General features: G+C 31.9%; 1 protein-coding gene across 1 annotated transcript; it reads right to left on the minus strand.

Moving 5' to 3' along the window:
• Positions 1-14,560: 14,560 nt before the first annotated feature.
• On the minus strand, positions 14,561-18,662 carry LOC107860165 (AP2-like ethylene-responsive transcription factor ANT). Its single transcript, XM_016705432.2, has 9 exons — positions 17,729-18,662; positions 16,976-17,636; positions 16,805-16,887; positions 16,659-16,667; positions 16,468-16,556; positions 16,300-16,373; positions 16,134-16,184; positions 15,948-16,024; positions 14,561-15,396 (listed from the first exon to the last, which is right to left on the minus strand). Exons 1-9 carry the CDS (start codon positions 18,030-18,032, stop codon positions 14,813-14,815), a joined length of 1,932 nt encoding a protein of 643 aa, XP_016560918.1. The 5' UTR covers positions 18,033-18,662; the 3' UTR covers positions 14,561-14,812.
• Between the last annotated feature and the right edge of the window lie 240 nt (positions 18,663-18,902).

An 18,902-nucleotide genomic window follows, 5' to 3' on the forward strand; every position in this document is an offset into this window, starting at 1 on the left:
ATTTAATAGTCCTCAAATATATATCTATGGTCAATATCTATTTGCCACAGAAGCAAGCGAACGTTCCAAATAAGGTGTGGATTTGACAGAATGTTGTAGTTTTGGTCAATACTCTATGTTTATCCTGAAAATCTATTTTTGTATACACAAAAATATAAATCAGCTTCTGCTCAGTCTAGCTCACATACCTACTATTCATGGAGGAGGCCCATAGAATATTTTGTGGGCGTAATAATGTGGGCCTTTCCCCCTTCAAATTTCTAAGGCCTTTGCTTCTCCAATAAATCAACAAAGTGCAGCAGTAGTACCCTCCAGCCACCTGGTCCCTCAGACAACAAATATCCATTTCCTTGGTTAATAACATCTTGCTTCTCCCTTTGTCACTTCATTTGCCACCAACTTACCCAAGTTCTCATGGAATATACTAGACAATGTCATTTTTTGTGCGTGCATGTGTGAGAGAGATTGAATATTACCCGTGTTCTTTGTCTGTACTAATACCAACATTGCTAATCTCTTGAATAATAATAGTCATTTGTTGAATTCATTTTGTCTCTTCTTGAATTTATTGACACCAAGAATAAGCCTAGTTTTGTGCGCGGTGAATTGAGGTCCTTTTTTATAACGATCATGCTCTATAATACTAATATATTTCCTTATAACAAACCAAGTTTCTCTCGCAACTGATTTTCATCTTCTGTTGTGTTGTATGTCCCTTGTGAAAGCATTGTATCGTTATAAAGAGGTTGGATCGTACTTGCAATATTTTTTAGATCTACTAGTGACTTTGTGTAGGAAAATTATTTAGTTATTTCAAAATAATTTACATTTGAAGTGTATTGAAAAAGTCATGTCTTTAAATGTATTTTAGAAGCCACTTAAAAGGCTTACATGAACTTGAGAAGACTTACTTTGAAAGTATATACTTGAGAAGGCTTACTTTGAAAGTATATACTTGAGAAAACTTATTTTGAAAATCATCAATTAGAGGTGGACTTGAGAAGACTTACTTTGGAAGTTATCAAGAGATGTACTTGAGAAGGTAAGTCTCACCTATAAATACTCCCTCAATCCTTACAACAATCTTAAACATTCTAAATTTCCGCTTTAGTTTCTCTCTTATAATCCTGCTTAATGATTTAGTTATTATAGTTTAACTTGCTGGTATTTGTACTAATAATTTTGTTGATTCTTATATCCTCTAATTAATTAGAAAATTTGTTGTTTAATTTCGTAGAAACATTTCATACTGCTGAAATAGTTTCTTAGGACAGTGTCTAGCACGACTCAAGTATAATTAATGTATCATTTAAAAGAATATTATAGTAATATTTATTTAATATTCAATATTATTAACTGTTATTATTATTGTTCCCAATACTTTGATGAATTGACTGAGGATGTGTGTGAAGAAGGATACAAAGACGAGTGCAACTTAACATAAGGCAAATGTGGTACATACATGTGCAACCGGTAAAATTTGTTAGGTGGTGAAGAAGCTCATTCAATTTCGTACTACGTAATAGGATTTATATATGGAGTAGTAGTGGCCGACCCAAGATTTAAGGATTGTAGGTGTTTAAAAAATAAAAAAAAATGAAAAATCATTTCAACAAGGTTCGAACCCAAGACGTCCCTTCAGTGGTAAAGCTTAAGATCAACTTAAATGTCAGTGCACTCATCCAACTTTTGTTTCAATAGGTGCATTTATATGTTTTATACGTATTTTTGTATATTTTTTAATGTAATTATACCTATTTCGCATCAAGTTTACTGAATATCGGAGCATCCCAAAATTATAAGTAGGTCCGCCCCTGATAAGTAGTACTATTCAATCCTTTCATAATTGGCCTATATATATATATATATGACAAATCATGAATTCGGGATCACCACTTATTTTGAGTGCCTTACATTATTGGTCACTATATTTTCTTATTTCCCATTTCTTTTGAAGTGATCATATATAGGAATAAGAAAAGATGCCCTTGTTTGACCACCTATAGTAATTAAGTGTAGATCGCATATCTACCTATATACTACTCCCTCCGTTTAAAAAAGAATGATTTACTTTAATTTGACACAAAATTTAAAAAAATAAAGAAGACTTTTAAATCTTATGGCCTTAAATTAAAGTTATATAAAATGTACCAAAATGCCCTTTAATCTTGTGATTCTAAATATGTCATGTGGAAAGTTGAAATTAAAATATTATCAATAAAGGAAAGGGATCATTCTTTTTTAAACAGACTAAAAAGGAAAATAGGTCGTTCTTTTTTAAACGGAGGGAGTACTAGGATAGGTTAATTAAATTTGCATATCACTTATCATAAAATAGGGTGGGGTGATTTAGCATTCTTCTAACTAAGGTGCTCACTGTAGACATCTAAAATTTGTGGGACTTTATAAAAAATAATCTAAATTCTGTTAGAGTTCGTAGAGTCTAGTTTACCATAAACCCTTAATTCTGCCTATATGAAGGGTAAATATTCCCTTAAGAAGGCATCTCCAGTATCCCACAAATTCACGGGATATTCACAAAGAGATATTCGTATCTTCAAAGTCCTAATAAATTCATGGGATATTTATGGATCAAAACTCTTTCTTCTTGATAATCAAATACATCGCGAAGATCCAGAAAACCTCCTTTCATGGAGATCAGATTCAAATATTTCTATATTCTAGAAATACGCCACTAACGGCCCTCGGATTACGGAGAAATCCATATCAAATCCTACATTCGAGAAATACGCTACGACAGCCCTCGAATTATGGAGGAGATCAAATCTAAATATTCCTAAATTCGAGAAATACGCCACTAACGACCCTCGAATTACGGAGAAATCCATATGAAATCCTACGTTCGAGAAATACGCTACTGACAACTCTCGAATTATGAAGAAAATCAAGAGAGAAGAATCAAGGGAGGAACAGATTTGTACCCACAATCGTTTATCAATAAAATTATTGTTTCTTCATATTTTTGTTTGTGGTTGAAATTTCTTTTCATGAATTTAAATTATGTTGGAAACAAATTGGCACGTCCAGTGGGACCAAATCTGTCTTTCATCTCTTCTCTCATAAATCATATCTGCAAATCTGTAGCCGCATCAAGATGGATCTGTAGCCGCATCAAGATGGAAGCTCTATGGGTACTTCAAGACTCGTCATCAAGCTTACATTTCGACAAGCCTTGAAGTAGGGGCATTTGTAGACATTTGAAATTTGTGTGACTCAACAAAAAAAATCCAAATTCTTAGAGTCTAGTTTACCCTAAACCCTGAATTATTCCCTTAAGAAGGCATCTCCATTATCCCACAAATTCACGGGATATTCACAAAGAGATATTTGTACCTTCAAAGTCCCATAGGGATATTTATAGATCAAAACCCTTTCTTCTTGATAATCAAATACATCAAGAAGATCCAGAAAACCTCCTTTCATGAAGATCAAATCCAAATATTTCTACGTTTGAGAAATACGCCATTAACGGCCCTCGAATTACGGAGAAATCCATATCAAATCTTACATTCGAGAAATACGCTACTGACAGCCCTCGAATTATGGAGGAGATTAAATCCAAATATTCCTACGTTTGAGAAATACAACACTAACGGTCCTCGAATTACGGAGAAATCCATATCAAATTCTACATTCGAGAAATACGCTACTGACAACCCTCAAATTATGGAGAAAATCAAGAGAGAAGGATCTAGGGAGAAACAGATTTATACCCACAATCGTTTATCAATAAAATTATTGTTTTTTCGTATTTTTGTTTGGGGTTAAAATTTCTATTCCATGAATTTAAATTATGTTGGAAACACCACATTAGAGAAGAAGACAATTGTGTCAAAATCTTATGGAAAGACTTGGTATGACAAAGTTCAAACATGAGGCAACCTCTTAGATCATTGATGTGGAGAGATTGTTGTCTGGTTGGATATTATGTTCGACAAAACTTTTTATCCAATTTGGTCCAGATGGTGATTTACCAACTCTGGGGAAGCACAAATAACAACTTCCTTTATTTTCCTATTGTTGGCTAGGCTGACCTGATAAAGAAAGGAGAAAGCTAATCAATAACTTCTTGTGGTACTTATTACAAGTCCCCCACCTTTTCTCTTAGTACCACCAATCGTTTGCTATTTCTTGATTTGTTATTTGATATTCAAGATTTGGTGAGTTGGCTAATAAGCTTGTGGGACTAATTGTAGTGCTGGCAACAGTTTTGAGCAATGCTAATATATATGTTTTTTTTCACTTAGTTAACAGGACAATGTTTTTGTTTTCCTTCTAGAGGGATTTTGAATGTATGACGTTTCAGTTTAAACCGTGATCTCTTGATGAAAGAGTTCTTATATGATAGAATAATGTACTATAAGTGATTGACCAATTTATCTCCTTAGTAACTTGAAATTGTCACACCTCAGAAACTGAGATGATTTAAAAATCTTAAGAATGCAATAGTACGAATATGATTTTTCCGTACATTCCACATGACTTAAAGGTCACAGTACTGAACAATAATTCCTCATTTTAATTTGACTTTATAAAGTTCATTTCCAAATATGGTTCAGTATCATTTTGTGTGGCTACAAAAGATCATGCTTTACAACTTCTATAGTTGATACTGCCATTTTGGGTCTTGAATTTTGGAAGTTAATTTTTAAGTGGCTAACTTCACAGAAAATTAGGCACCACGGATATGCCTTAAATGGGGTTCTAAAATCAGCAATCCTTGCACTTACCCCTGATTATCAATGCCAATTTACGACATATAGCCAGAAATAGATTTTGATCCCTCTAAAATCTTAGCCCAAGAGCAAATGAACCAACAATTGCACATCAACAGATCTGTCTTGCTAGGGTGTGTGTCCAGTTTACAGGCTTAACGGAACATGGGCTACTATATTGGGCCGTTCTCGATGTTATATTTTGGAGATGAATTTTGTGAGCACATATCCAGCCAAGAAAGGTGGGACTATTATAACGTGCACTGCACAATTCATCTATGAATTATAGATGAATTAGAAATTTGCCAACTACATAATAGATTTGCTTTGATGTGACTATATTCTGTTCTTGGTAGATCAATAGACAGGTGATCATAAACTCTTCACGTATTTGTACTTGACAAATTCTATAGAGTTTAAGTTTTGTGTATCGTCAATGCACAAAATATTTTATACTATCAGATAAACTTGACCTGCTATTACGTAAAATTGCATAACTTGAGATAGGAGGTCAAATTTACCTAAGAGTGTAGAATATTTTGGTGTATGTGTACAAAACTTAAATCTAGTTCTTCTAGAACTGTTCTCTCTTTTGCCTTTCGTCTTGCACACTATAGAAACTTATCCATTCAAGTTTTGGGCAATAGAAGCAACATCTTACAACCTTCAACCTTTTTACTTTCGAAACCTCCAAGTCCAATTAGATGGAATAGTTCTATGGTCAAGGACTTCGTTGGGAAAGATATTAATTATGAAGATTGAAGGCCTTAATAAAATATTATTATTAGTGAAAAATATATGACAATCTAAAATATTTGCTAAAGCTATTGAAACAGAATGCCACTTGCTGAGTCAATTACGAAAAAATTATTCAAATATCATTTACGATGTTATCTGAGCCAAGAATCTATTAGAAATAATCTATCTTTCCCCAAGAAAAGGGATAAAATCTGCGTAATTTCATTCTCTTCATACCCCCACCCCACTTGTGTTATTTATCATTTACACTATTGATTAGCCTAGCTTAATAGTGAAGAAAGTGTGTTTCTGAGGTCAACATTTGACTTAAAATGATTACTTGGATTACTTAACCCGAGGTGAGGATGAAAATATATGTAACTGGGCTTGTGTATGCATGCCGACAGGACATCATAATAAGATTCTCAATAATGACACACGGGCTTAATGTCACAGTGTCGTGAAAGGACTACGTACGCTGTTAACGACATCATTAAAGACAATTTGATTAACCTCTCAGCCTATTTATTTCACCCACAATATGCAGCTTTACCAGGGGAATTCTTCTGCTTTATTACAAGTTGTAAAACCAAAATTTCGGTTGATATAATTTGCTGTTGAGATTTGAGAATCGTGGAACATAGTACAATTGCTGCTGGCAATTAATCTACTAAAAGCCAGTAAGTCGTGATTTCATTTAATTAAATGCCAGCAGAAGAGTGGGGTTTTGCAAAGTCTTCATTTAATTAAACAACGTTGATGAAAGTGAAATTGAACTCGTCGTAGAATACATTAAATTCTTACTTTACTAGAAGTGAGTTTAAAATTGGGATGCGAAGCAACTGACCAAAGTTCAAGTTTCATATACACACTAATTAAGGTGAAAGAGACGGATATAACCTTGCCAAGAAACGATTATAACAGTTCGCTCCATTATCACATGTTAGGTTAATTTATCGCTACTTCAAAATTGTGCTGGAGTGGTTAATATTCTTCCATCCTTAATTAAAAATCTTGGATTTAAGTTTTGGATATGGAGTGACATTAATTGATAGGAAATATTTTAGAAAAAATTATAGTTTATAGGTAAAACACTTTTATAATTACATGGTATGGATAATGTTTAAAAATTACAATTCATAAGTAATTGTTAGTTAAAGATCTGTTTTATGTGGGCCCATTTATATAAATACTAGTTTAGGTGTACGCGTGTACCTTATTTTAATGAGATCAAACATTACCATAAATAAGATATTTATTTAAATAATAAAGATGAATATAATAATTAAATTTTATATCTTTCGAGTATGTAAAGATGGAGAATTTATTTATTAAGCCTAACTTTAATCAAAAATATTTTTAAAAATCGATCTACATTCATCTACTATCTATAAATTACAACAAAATAGTACAGAGATAGAGACATCAAAATAATACAATTAAATCCAATCTTTACACACAATTTTTTTTAAAGTCATTTGACACTCATCTACCACTTGTAAACAATAACAAAATAATACGATAATAGAGATATCAAAATAATACAACTAAACCTAACCTTTACATGAAAAAATTCCTCAAAACCAACCAATATTTATCTATCACCTATAAACTGCAACAAAATAATACGATAAAAGTGATATAAAAATAATACAATTAAACTTAAATTTTTTACACAAAAAAATTCTCAAAGCCGATCGAATTTCATCTACGAACTGTAAACTACTACAAAATTACAAACTAATAGAGATATTATGATAATAAAATTAAATCTAACCTTTATCTAAAAAAAATTTTCAAAGTCAACCCACATTTATCTAACATCTGTAAATTAAAATAAAACAATAACATAATAAATTTATCAAAACAATACAATTAAACCTAACCTTTACACAAAAAATTCTTCAAATCCAACAAACATTCATCTACGACCGGTAAACTATAAAAAAAATATAATAGTGATCACAAAGCTTCGAATTTGCTTTTAAGGAAAAAAAAAAAACTTTGAATTTGATCCAATTAATTCTTGTCTGAGCAAAAATTATGATCATAAAGAATGATTTTGATTGAAAACAAAGAAATACATATATACACACGTGTTGACAAAAACAACGAAGAAGTTGAAGGTTAGAAAATCAAGTATCCACCAATTTAGACATGCAACCGGATCAAGTTAGATGAGCAACAATCATATTTTTTCAATAGACAAACCAATTTGTTCTTTAGTTTAACGTACATCTCAATATTTATAAAAGTATTTCCTTAATAGAGTCCTAATGCAAAATACATAATGCTTGAATACATGTTAGCATTTAACCAAAAAAAAAAAAAAAGGAATACACGTTAGCTTTATTATCACTTAACAATGAATTGAACATTGAGAAATCCGTATAAACATCAGTATGGTAAGTTTAGAATCATAAAAGGAAAAAGACTCCTAAAATAAGTAAGTAGTCTCATATATTTTAGGAAGTCTAATAGAAAGGAAATATTAATTAATTCTCCTACCATATATTGTATGAGTCCCGTATGTTTTAGAAAGTCTAGTTAATATAATAAAAAATAATTAAATAATAAATATAGTGAAAAGACAGTTTTGTTTAAAAAGAGTCTTTTAATGAAGGACAAAAAGTTCAAATCACTTTTCTAAGGATCTTCACACTTTTAATATATTATAGGTAATTTGTAATGTATATAACTAAGACAAATAAGATTTTCTCTCTCATAATTAATATTTTATTCTCTCCCTTGGCCGATTGGAGAGATATGCGGTAATAGGTTACTCCTACAATCTTATTGGATGTTATAAGCGCACGGCAAAAGGTATTCCATCCAAATTTTAACTTTTTACTCAATTTTTTTTTGCTCAAGATTGTGAAAATCTCAAACTTTTTTTCATTGAAATATCAAAGAATATATTGCTTCCTATTTCTTCTCTCAATTTTTTTCTAATTTTGTATTTTCAACTGCATATTAGCTGTATTTTGTCCATTAAAGATTACGTTGAAGCTTTTTTCGTCCCTAAAACTCGCAGAGATCTGATTTGAAGATTTTGACGATAAATTTTATATATTTACGGATATACAGATTTGTTCTTCTTTATTTTTTAAGTTATTCTCTACATTACCCACTAATTTTATTCAATTTTTCATAGATTTACAGTGTAAATAAGGTCTTCAAGTAACCAATTTCTTGTTTTTTCAAATGGATGGGAAAACCCCTTTTAGGAGATTAACAAGAGGCATTAAACATGTAGATAAGATTAATTGTGGTACTCCATCATTTGATTTGGGAGCTTCTCAATTAGACAGTAACAATACAAAATTTCTAGCGGAATTGAAAGAAGACAAGTTGAAAGAGACGAGAAGAAAAAATGGCAATGACCATGTTAATATTCGAAATAGCATGGTAGATGGTCAATCAAAAAATGATTTAATCAACGCTTCAAAAATATCAATGGTCAGTACAAGTGGATCAAAAAAAAAGAAAAGAAAAAGACTTTGCAATTTCCAACAATAACGAAAGAGCAAAATGTTCCAAGGTTTATCAGTTCAAAGCGGAGAGTAACGATGTTGAGATTCAACATAAGGTATTTTTTTGTATTTATCAATTAGATTATATTACTGTTTAGTTGTGTAGAATGTCGTAATGTTAAAGTTTTGTATGTGTACGTTTGTATTTGTTGCAAAGATATATACATATATCGACATAATACAGTTATACTTATTTAAATATAACTATATATGCAAATATATACATATGTACATATATATATATATGCAGTTATACATATATTCAACTCTGTCAGCATATACAATTTTTTTGTGTGTTATAATATGTAGTTGTATACAATTAGTTTAGGGATGAGGCTTTATATACATTTTTATAAAAAAAATTTGATCATTTGTGTTTTTTAGGTTGATCATTTGTGTTTTTTTGGTTCAACGGGATGGTAGTTTTGTCATCACAGATCTTCCTAAGAGGTCCCCGCATGTGGCTTGTTATATGGAGAGAAATATATTTGATACTTTAAAACAAAAACTATCCAGTGTTTAACTTAAAAGATTTATGGCAACATGCTTTAGTCAATACGCCACCATGCCAGATTCATGGGTTCAGTCTCAATTATTTAGGTGCGCTATGTCCTTTGAGTTGAAAAGCAGTTCAATGAATGCTATAATGATGTGATTTAATGAAAACACGTTAAGGTTTACAATAAGAGATTTTGTAATTATTTCTGATCAGAACCGTGTTGCTTCCAAAGGTGATTTTGTATTCGACACAAGTGTGCCGAATAGATTAATGCAGACGTATTTTGATGGTGAAGAAGAATCATACAAAGCAACGTTATTCGAGGCATTTGAGGATAAAGAATGGGGTTAGAATGACGACGATGCTTTGAAGATTGCTATTCTCTATTTCGTTCATCGTTTTATTATGTCTGACAAGATGCATACTGTTAAAGTTTCAAGATTTAATTTTGATATTGTTGAGCAAGATCGATACATGGATTACTATTGGTCCAAAGAAGCTTTCAAAGAGCTTGTCAAATCCATATCAAGAAAGCTGATCTCCGATGGATAGTATTATCGACTTCATGGCATGCCATATGCTATATGCAAGTATGGATGTATGAGTGTTGTTCAAATATTGATAAGCGACTTTCCAAAAGGGTTGGTGATCAAATTTCGAGATTGCTAAATTGGAAAATCATAAAAGATCGTTCATGGTACAAATGGATTATGCAGAACATGTTTATGTTCAAAAAGGTAAAATTCAATGTCTTAGTAACCTCATATACAAAGTTTTTATAAGCTAATATTTGTATTTATTCATATATACAAAACTAATTACTAATTCATAATTGATGTCCAGATTTTCTTTCGAAACATCAAGGCATCCGCAAGTGAAATTGCAGTTTTCCAACTCCCACCAAAAATTGTTGACAATGTTACCGTTGTAAAATCTTCAATGAATGATGTTAATTCTGACGACGGCTTTCAAAAGATGCCTTCAATCTCTATTGCTCGTAAGGAAAGGAAAAAATATGTGTCTCTGTATCACCCTAAAAAAGGAACCAGAACAGAAGCAAATATCATCAGGTGCATCAATATCAATCAAGACTCCTACAAAGTTGTTTTCAAACGCGGAAGCCTCTAACACATCTCCACTTTTCATTAATAAAACATTCAAAAAGTCCACCTTAAATAAGAAGCTAGTAGAAGAGCAAATTCAGTTACCGCATAGTATTGAACCACCTGTGACGATGCAGCAGTGAAGAGAACCATTCTGATTGATGATCTCAATATTCTCAATCAGAAAGTTGATGCGCTGGAGAGTTATGTAAGTATATTATAATCATCTTCAAATTTTAGGAAAATTCATATTACTAAATTACCAATGCAAATTTATTATATAAAATATAAGTGAAGTCAGAATTTTCAAGTCTACGTAATTTGATAAATGTCAATCATAAGACCGTCATGGATACAATCAAAAGTAAAGATATTAACGAGAAGGTATGAAGTATACGAGCATTATTTTCGAATAAATCATACATAGTTTAAATAATGATTTGTAATACATATTAGGATTTCATAAAAAAATCGTCGGTTGATGAGCAAGGAGAAATTCCATCCATGAATGTGCATGGTGCTCCTGGTAGTAGCAATTATTCAAATATAACTATTTTGAGATGATATAATATGTATTTCCGACATATATTCTTATATACATATAGCAGTTGTTTCTTGATGTACGTCATGTTATTCGACGACCACATACCCACAAACCTGATAAGATAGTATATATGTGTCAAACTAAATATTCATATATATATACCTATATACTATTACACTTTTTTGTTTTTTAGTTGTATAGAATGTCATAATATTAATGTTTTATATGTGTACGTTTGTATTTTGTGTAAGAATTTATACATATATTAACATAATACAGTTATACTTAATTATACATAACTGCATATGTACGTACATACATACATACATACATACATACATACATACATACATACATACATACATATATATATATATATATACAAAATATACACATATTTAATTCTGCCATCATATTTAATTTTTATGTTTATTCTGCTATGTAGTGTTAATACATTTATAATACATATATGCATAATGCATATCTTCATTTCAAGTTGAGCTTTGTATTTTTATATTGATCTTGTATATAGATTTATAGATTTATTATACATATATACACACAGTTGTATCTACATACGTCTACATGTTTTTATGATTATATTGGCATATGCACATAGAAATTCATATGAATATATATTGGACTATTGGATTGAGACAATTACTTATTTTTATATCTTAAATTGAACCACAGTTTTAATACACGAAGTACTAACTTACCCATATTGCTTGTTATCAGAGTAATATGGACGTTAACGGTATCCCTTCCTGTTTGAATGTTCCCGTTGTACGTAAGCATGATACGAACGTAAATGTTCAACTTGAGAAGTCCGTTGATGAGGTATACTTTGCTAAGCCGCAGATTTAGTATTACTTATTTTTTCTTATCATTTTTTCAATTATGCTTAGTCATTTATTTTTAAGCAGTGAATTGATTTTATTTATATTCTTTCTTATTTATGAAATGCATAGAAGTCATTACTAAATTCACACTTTTCATTTTTTAATGAATTTTCTGTATGACATTTTAATGATCTTTTATATACAAGGTTCCGAATACAAATCAATTTTGAAGGTTCAAAATGCTAGAATTCATATTGAAGAGTCACCCTGGAATTCATATTGAAGAGTTAATTGATGACTTGAAAAACATGATTAATGGTCATGAAGATGTTGAAATAAAAGATCAGTCATTCGATCAGATGAAAGTACATATACTTTTAATTGAATTAAGTTTATGACATGATATAATATGTATTTACGTACATATAACAGTTGTTTCTTGATGTATGTCAACTTTATATTCAACTTTCAATGTTTTTAAATTCAACTCAACACAAAGTTGCTTACCAATCAATTGAATCGAACCATCATATTTTTTTGTTTCTTCAATTGCAATTGATTCCAACTCGTATTATTCATACTCATTATAACAGTTTCATACGTCTGAATGCTTCAGAATAATTCGTAATTGTCCCTTTTTTAAAAGATAATCTGTTAACAAATACAATATATAAATTGTCAGTAACTATGAATTCAAAATAAATTATCAATTATCTGATTTTAAAAATAATAACAATCTGTTTGTTAAATCACAAATTGAAATTGCAGTCTATATAGTGTATAGATTAACGTAAAATAATGATTCAAAACATACTCAAATTCATATAATTTAGACAAAAACAACAAATATACCAATATACTCGCAAATTGACAAATTGGGTTTTCAAAATATCATTTTTCAAAAATTTATAAACAAATTTTGAATTGGGAAAATACCTGCTAAAAATTATTGTTGAATAACTCCTCTTTCTTCTCTCAAATCTTTTCAAAATAAAATTTTTAGATTTAATACATTTCTTAAATCACATATAATGAGCTTTAATGCTCAGTAATGGATGAGCAATTAATGAAAAGTTCGAGTAATTTAAAATTTACTGCTTTCAAATTTCCTTTTTATCTCTGATTTCAATTAGGTTATTTTTCTTCTGATTGTATGATTTTGTTATATATACATATAACTATTAACTGTTTTTGCCTATAATTTTTAATTATTGAAACTTTCTTTAGAAAATTAGTTATAGGTCTTATACTTTACCTATATGTGAATTTTTATCAATATTTTATATTTCAAAATCGAATTAGTCGAACCCTAAGCAAATGCTCCACACCCGATGAGAAACAAAAGAAAAGGGGTTAATTTTATCGCTCAATTTTCATCTAAAATCACTTTTAACTTTTCAGAGAGGCAACCGACCTCCCATCACAAGTATCAAATAATTTCATTCACTAAAAACATGGAAATTCTCATATTAGTTAGTTATCACATCCTTAAATAGAGGAAATGATGCACGACAAACGAAGTAAATCGGTGCATCAGCTAATCAGCTTCGCATATACGGATCTTCAAATGCATGATATTAGAAAAATTGCGTCATTTTTCACATATCAGTGCAAATTCAAAGGCCCAATTTATTCCACAATCAAATCTTCCCTTTGACTTTAAAAATCCTTCCTTTACTAGTAATCTTTTTCTTTAGAACCAGCTGTTTAGTGATATCTTATTTTAGTATCCAAACCCTTTTTCATTGTGTGAAATATTCCACTGCTAATTGGACGGAACGTTTTATTCCAAATCCTTTACTTTTTTGGTTATGCTCTATTTAGATAAAGAGTAAATTTAGACTTTTTGCTACCTTGATTTTCTGTTTAAGAGCACATTAATTGGTCCCCTTTGAAACAATACAAAATCTAATACCCCGTTCTTTCGCTTGGCTAACAGAGCTAAAATAAATCAATATAAAAATTTTGCCCTCTCAAATAGTTTAAATTTATAAACAAGAAGTTGGAAACAGTTCAATATGATATAAAACGGGCAAAGCTTTTAATGTTTTTCATATTCATGATCTGAGAATGGATTTAAACTTTAAATGAAAGGATCCACAATTAAACACAAGAAGGTGAACGATAGCAAATATTGCGGCTTCTTACACATGAAAAAATCAATTTAATTACTGTTGATATTAGTTTAAATTTTATGTTTTTATATGCAAATAATTTATTTAGAATCCACTAAGAAAAATAATTATGATCCAGAACTCATAAATTGAAAATTCTAGCTATAGAGGAAGCAAAACCTAAAGTAATTAGGAAGCCAGGAAAGGTCCTAATTGACAATCTATTTTGCCCCTTGCCCTACCTTTTTGAAAAATAGGCTAGCACGTTCATCACCTTTAGAGAAAGTTGATGAAAGAAAGAAATCTGGTAATGATGTTTTAAGAAGAAAAAAATTGGAACTACGTTGGGGAAAAGACAGCATTAATTCCTGTTGTGGTCAATCAAATGCCTCAAAAAGTTAAAGCTAAAGATCATCTTTTGCATTATTGGCAACATATTGAGCTGTTCTAGTACTTCATAGGACCACAAATAGAATAACACTAATTATCAATTGGATCTTTCTAAATAGTCAACCATTTCGTACCATTTTAACACATTGATTCATCCATTCATAGCTAGAAGTTGACAAGTTGGTGTTTTTTTGGAACTATTTTCTACTTCCCCCGAAAGACTTATCATCAACTTGCACTTAGAAAACAAATAAAAGAGACATCGAATTCGATTTCTTTCTTCCTACTAATAGAAACTTAGATGATGTTAGCATTAAGCATCTGTCCATGCAGCAAAAACAGGAACATTAGGCCTCAACTGGGCTGATGAGATCCAGGAGGTGATATTAGTTGCTGGAGTAGGGATTAGCTTTGGTGCAGATTGAGGCATCATCGCGAAATTATGCATAGAATGACCATTGTTTTTGGTAGGGCTGACTTCTCGCGAGCTGCCAAGGCTGGTTACTAGCGAAGAAGCATTTGACAAATGAGTATTCATTCGCGCAGATTCGTCCATCTGACCTTGTAGTGGAGTAGAGTTCATTGTGTTTGTATCAACTCCAGCAGAGGAAGACTGATAAAGTGTCATTGTCCAATCTACTGCATTTCCATTTTCCTCTTTATTTTGGATATTAACTTCACCATGATGACTTGCATTTGCAATAAGGTTCTGATTACAGATTTCTTTGCTTGTTTCTGTATCCTTGTTTCTCCTAGCTAATTCCCCAGCAAGAAGTGTATTACTAGCCATTATACGCTCCACATCGTACCTTGATATGTCAAAGTTTGTCACAGCATTTACACCGCGAAATTTAATTGCAGCAATGTCATAGGCCTCAGCAGCTTCTTCTTGGGTGCCTACAGTATCGATCCAAGAGTTTTAACTTCTATACGCTCACACAATTTCATCACCGAAACAACAACTACAAATAATCATCCTTACAAAGTGAGATTAAAGTACCCTATTATATTGTACATAGTATAAGTTAGATTTAATCAGAGACAGCTTTGCAGAAAAGTGACCCAAGTATATGGTGGAGCAGTTCTCATAAGTCATACAAGGGAAGTGTATAACAAGACAAACATATGGAAGGGAAAATAGCAGAAAGAGAGAACACCATATTTAGACTTAGATAAGGCAGTAAAAAGTGAAAGATTCCCATAAAAGAAAGACAGCCTTATAAGTAAAATCCAGCCTTGCTGACATAAAGTTCTCTACATGCTCTTATTGGCTCGTGATCAGCCTTATTACCAACTTTAAGACTTGGCATTTTTACTACACAGATAAAGATATAAAAAAAGTTCACTTTATAATGTAGAACAAACACTCCTTATTAACAGGTTAAGTTGAACTTATGTGTAATAAGAAAACGGAATTAAAGAGTATGTTTATGGTACAATGTACTCACTAAATGTCCCCAAATACAGGTCCTTGTTCCCGGCCACACGGCCTATACGAGCTTGCCATCTTCCGTGCTGATGGTGTCTGCTAAAGCGAAAATGAAAAGCGGGCGATTTTCAATTTCTGTAACAAGTAAAAAAAAAAAGAATATCCATACTAAAATTGCCAACTTAAATTGTAGTGAGTATCAAACCTTGTCACCCCTCTGTACATTGAAGCTCCTCTTGAAAATCCACTACTCTTTCTGCAAAAGTTGGACAAATCAAATGAATACTGATTATTGATCAAGTACGGTTAAAAAATATATATATAACGATGGATTTTAAGACGCTACATTTTAGTAGAGCTACAGATCTGACCTTCTCAAGTGAGCTACATATTCTTGCCTTGTCATATTCTTCATTTCTTCAAGCTCTTGTTGATAATTTTCCAACTGTATTAGAGATTCAAAAAGAAATTTACTAAATGACAGATTAAACAAACAAAACAAAACACAATTAGTAAATGATAAATCTAATACCACTTACCGGGAAGTTAATGTGTGTGGAGGGTCCCCAGTACTTAAGTGCTGCTAAATCATATGCTCTAGCAGCTTTATCTTCCATGTCATATCCACCTAAATTTTATGATGATTTGGTTAAGAACAAAATAGATATACTAATATGTAACAACTCATGGCTCAATCATTTCAAAGAGAAAAATATAAGTCAACATTTACCTAGATAGACTGAAATAAACGACATGCATCCCCAGCAATAATCATGAAGTAGTAAGAAAAAAAGAAGCATTTGTGTATTAGTACAAAGAACAACTCATTGGAAGCTGTAAGAAAAGACGTTGACAAAAATATGTTTTTACACTAACCTTGTCTTCCTTTCCTGCTTTGTCCTTCCTTCTTACAACTGTTGTCCCACAGATGGGCTTCGTATCTACCGGTCCATCTATGCCTAATTTAGTTCATTGTAAGACTAATTAGTACTGTAATCAGATCAAACATGAAGCTGTTAATTTAAAATAAGAGAAATTAATTATTACCTAGTGACGCCGCGATACTGCGAGGTTCTTTGGCCAAATGTATCAATAGACTTTCTATGAACAATTTGCTTTTGATGGTTCACCTTCTCAGGCCCTCTTTTCTTTGTTTCCATGGCAATACACTCTGTGACAGCTGGAGAGATTTGTTGTGTTCCAGTGATGCAGCTTGATTGAGAGCCAGGGCTCATTGATAAGCTAAGGGACTTAAAATCTCCATATGTCATTGCACCAACAGACGCAGTTTCTGCACCATTATCAGCCATGCAGCCTATCATATTCTGCTCCAATGCATGCCCAGTTGGATTCTGATAGTTTCTTGACACCCAGTTATTCATGCCAGACATTTCCTCATTTGTCATTGTTGGAACCTGAAGATTGCTGCACTCTGCTTTCCCCTGCTCAGTTGATTGATACAGTTCATGGCCTCTAAATGCTGAGAAATCAGGGTAGTGTTGTTGTTGCTGCTGCTGCTGCCTAGTGTTTTCTTGAATATGGTTCAAGAAATCTTGGCTGTTGGTGGTCTCATTTTCTTGATGTTGGTTATAGTAAATGTTGTGTAAGCTGTGAGCCATACCTCCTCTGTTACAACCTTCATAGTGATGGGACCCCATTGCTGCATCACCAAAGAAGTCTTCTAGTTTTGGTGTTGAACTTACCATTCCTTCAACATAAAGACAAAATAGATTCAATAAATACGCAAAAAAGGATCTTCATTTAAAGAAGCTAAAAGCAGGACAAGTTGTGGGCGGAAACCTTGTGGTGGTTGTGACCTGTTGAAGCCTTTCATAATGCATAATGAACCATCAGACTTGAGAGGCATAGCAGATAAAGAAGAGTAAAGGCCAGCATTGTCACTTTCAAAAAACATGCCGGGATAGTTGAGATGAGTTGGAGAAAATCTAATGGGAACTGAACTTTGAACATCACTTGAACCAGGTTGAGTATTGTGATGTTGGTCAGCAAGAGGACCTTCTAAGCTGTTTATGTGAGGGGAAAGTGAAAAACCAAGCCAGTGGTTGTTGTTGTTGCTACTGTCATCATTACTCAAAGACTTCATCTTTGTTGCTATGAAATTGAAAAAAAAAAAATCCTGACACTTTTAAAGAGATTCAGAGCTAGTTCTTCTTGGAGCAAAGCAAGTCAATCATTGGGAGACAAATAAACTAATCATACTCTATCCTTTCTTTTGTTTCCCCACCATCTTGAAACTCATTTTCTGTTTTTGTTTTCTAGCTGTGGACTAACTAAGTAGAACAAAATCTAACACACACACACACACATATATATATATAGATCCCACTAAAAAGATTTGCAAGGTGAACAAAGCAAGCCCCTTTAAACTAGTAAACAAAAAGAATGAGCTCCAGCAAGAAATGCCGGGCATCGTTGCTGCATTCCATTGGGATCTGTGTTTGAGAAAGACATCTTCTTTTGCTTTTTTTCTTACGCTCCACTCTGCCTCCTTCCTTCCCTTGCTTTTGCTTTTCTCCCTTTTGCTTTCTATTATACGACTATACATGTACTACTTACTACATAAGAAACACTGTTGATTAGAATCGAACCTTTTGGATAAGTGCTTCTACTGTTGATAATGAGAACCAACAAATGTATAAGAAAGAAAAGAAGAGCAGGCTTTGCTGAAGTAAACTGTGCACTAAGTACCACAGTGGTTTATTTATTGTAACAAAAATCAAATTCCATCTTGTATCTGTTGGAATTTAATGAGTAACAAGTGAAATAATTAATGGTCATTTTAGTAAACGTGTCAGAGGAAAAAGAGTGATGCCATAAAACTACAAAGATATTTAATAAGGACATGATATAACAATCAATTAGCTGGTGGCCTATTGCCTTTTACAGTCTTTCAATTGCATCAGCGAAGCTTAGCTTTAGATTTTCAACTTACGCAGAAACACATACTGTCCAT

This window comes from Capsicum annuum, chromosome 2 (assembly GCF_002878395.1).
Source record: "Capsicum annuum cultivar UCD-10X-F1 chromosome 2, UCD10Xv1.1, whole genome shotgun sequence".
Classification (NCBI taxonomy): domain Eukaryota; kingdom Viridiplantae; phylum Streptophyta; class Magnoliopsida; order Solanales; family Solanaceae; genus Capsicum; species Capsicum annuum.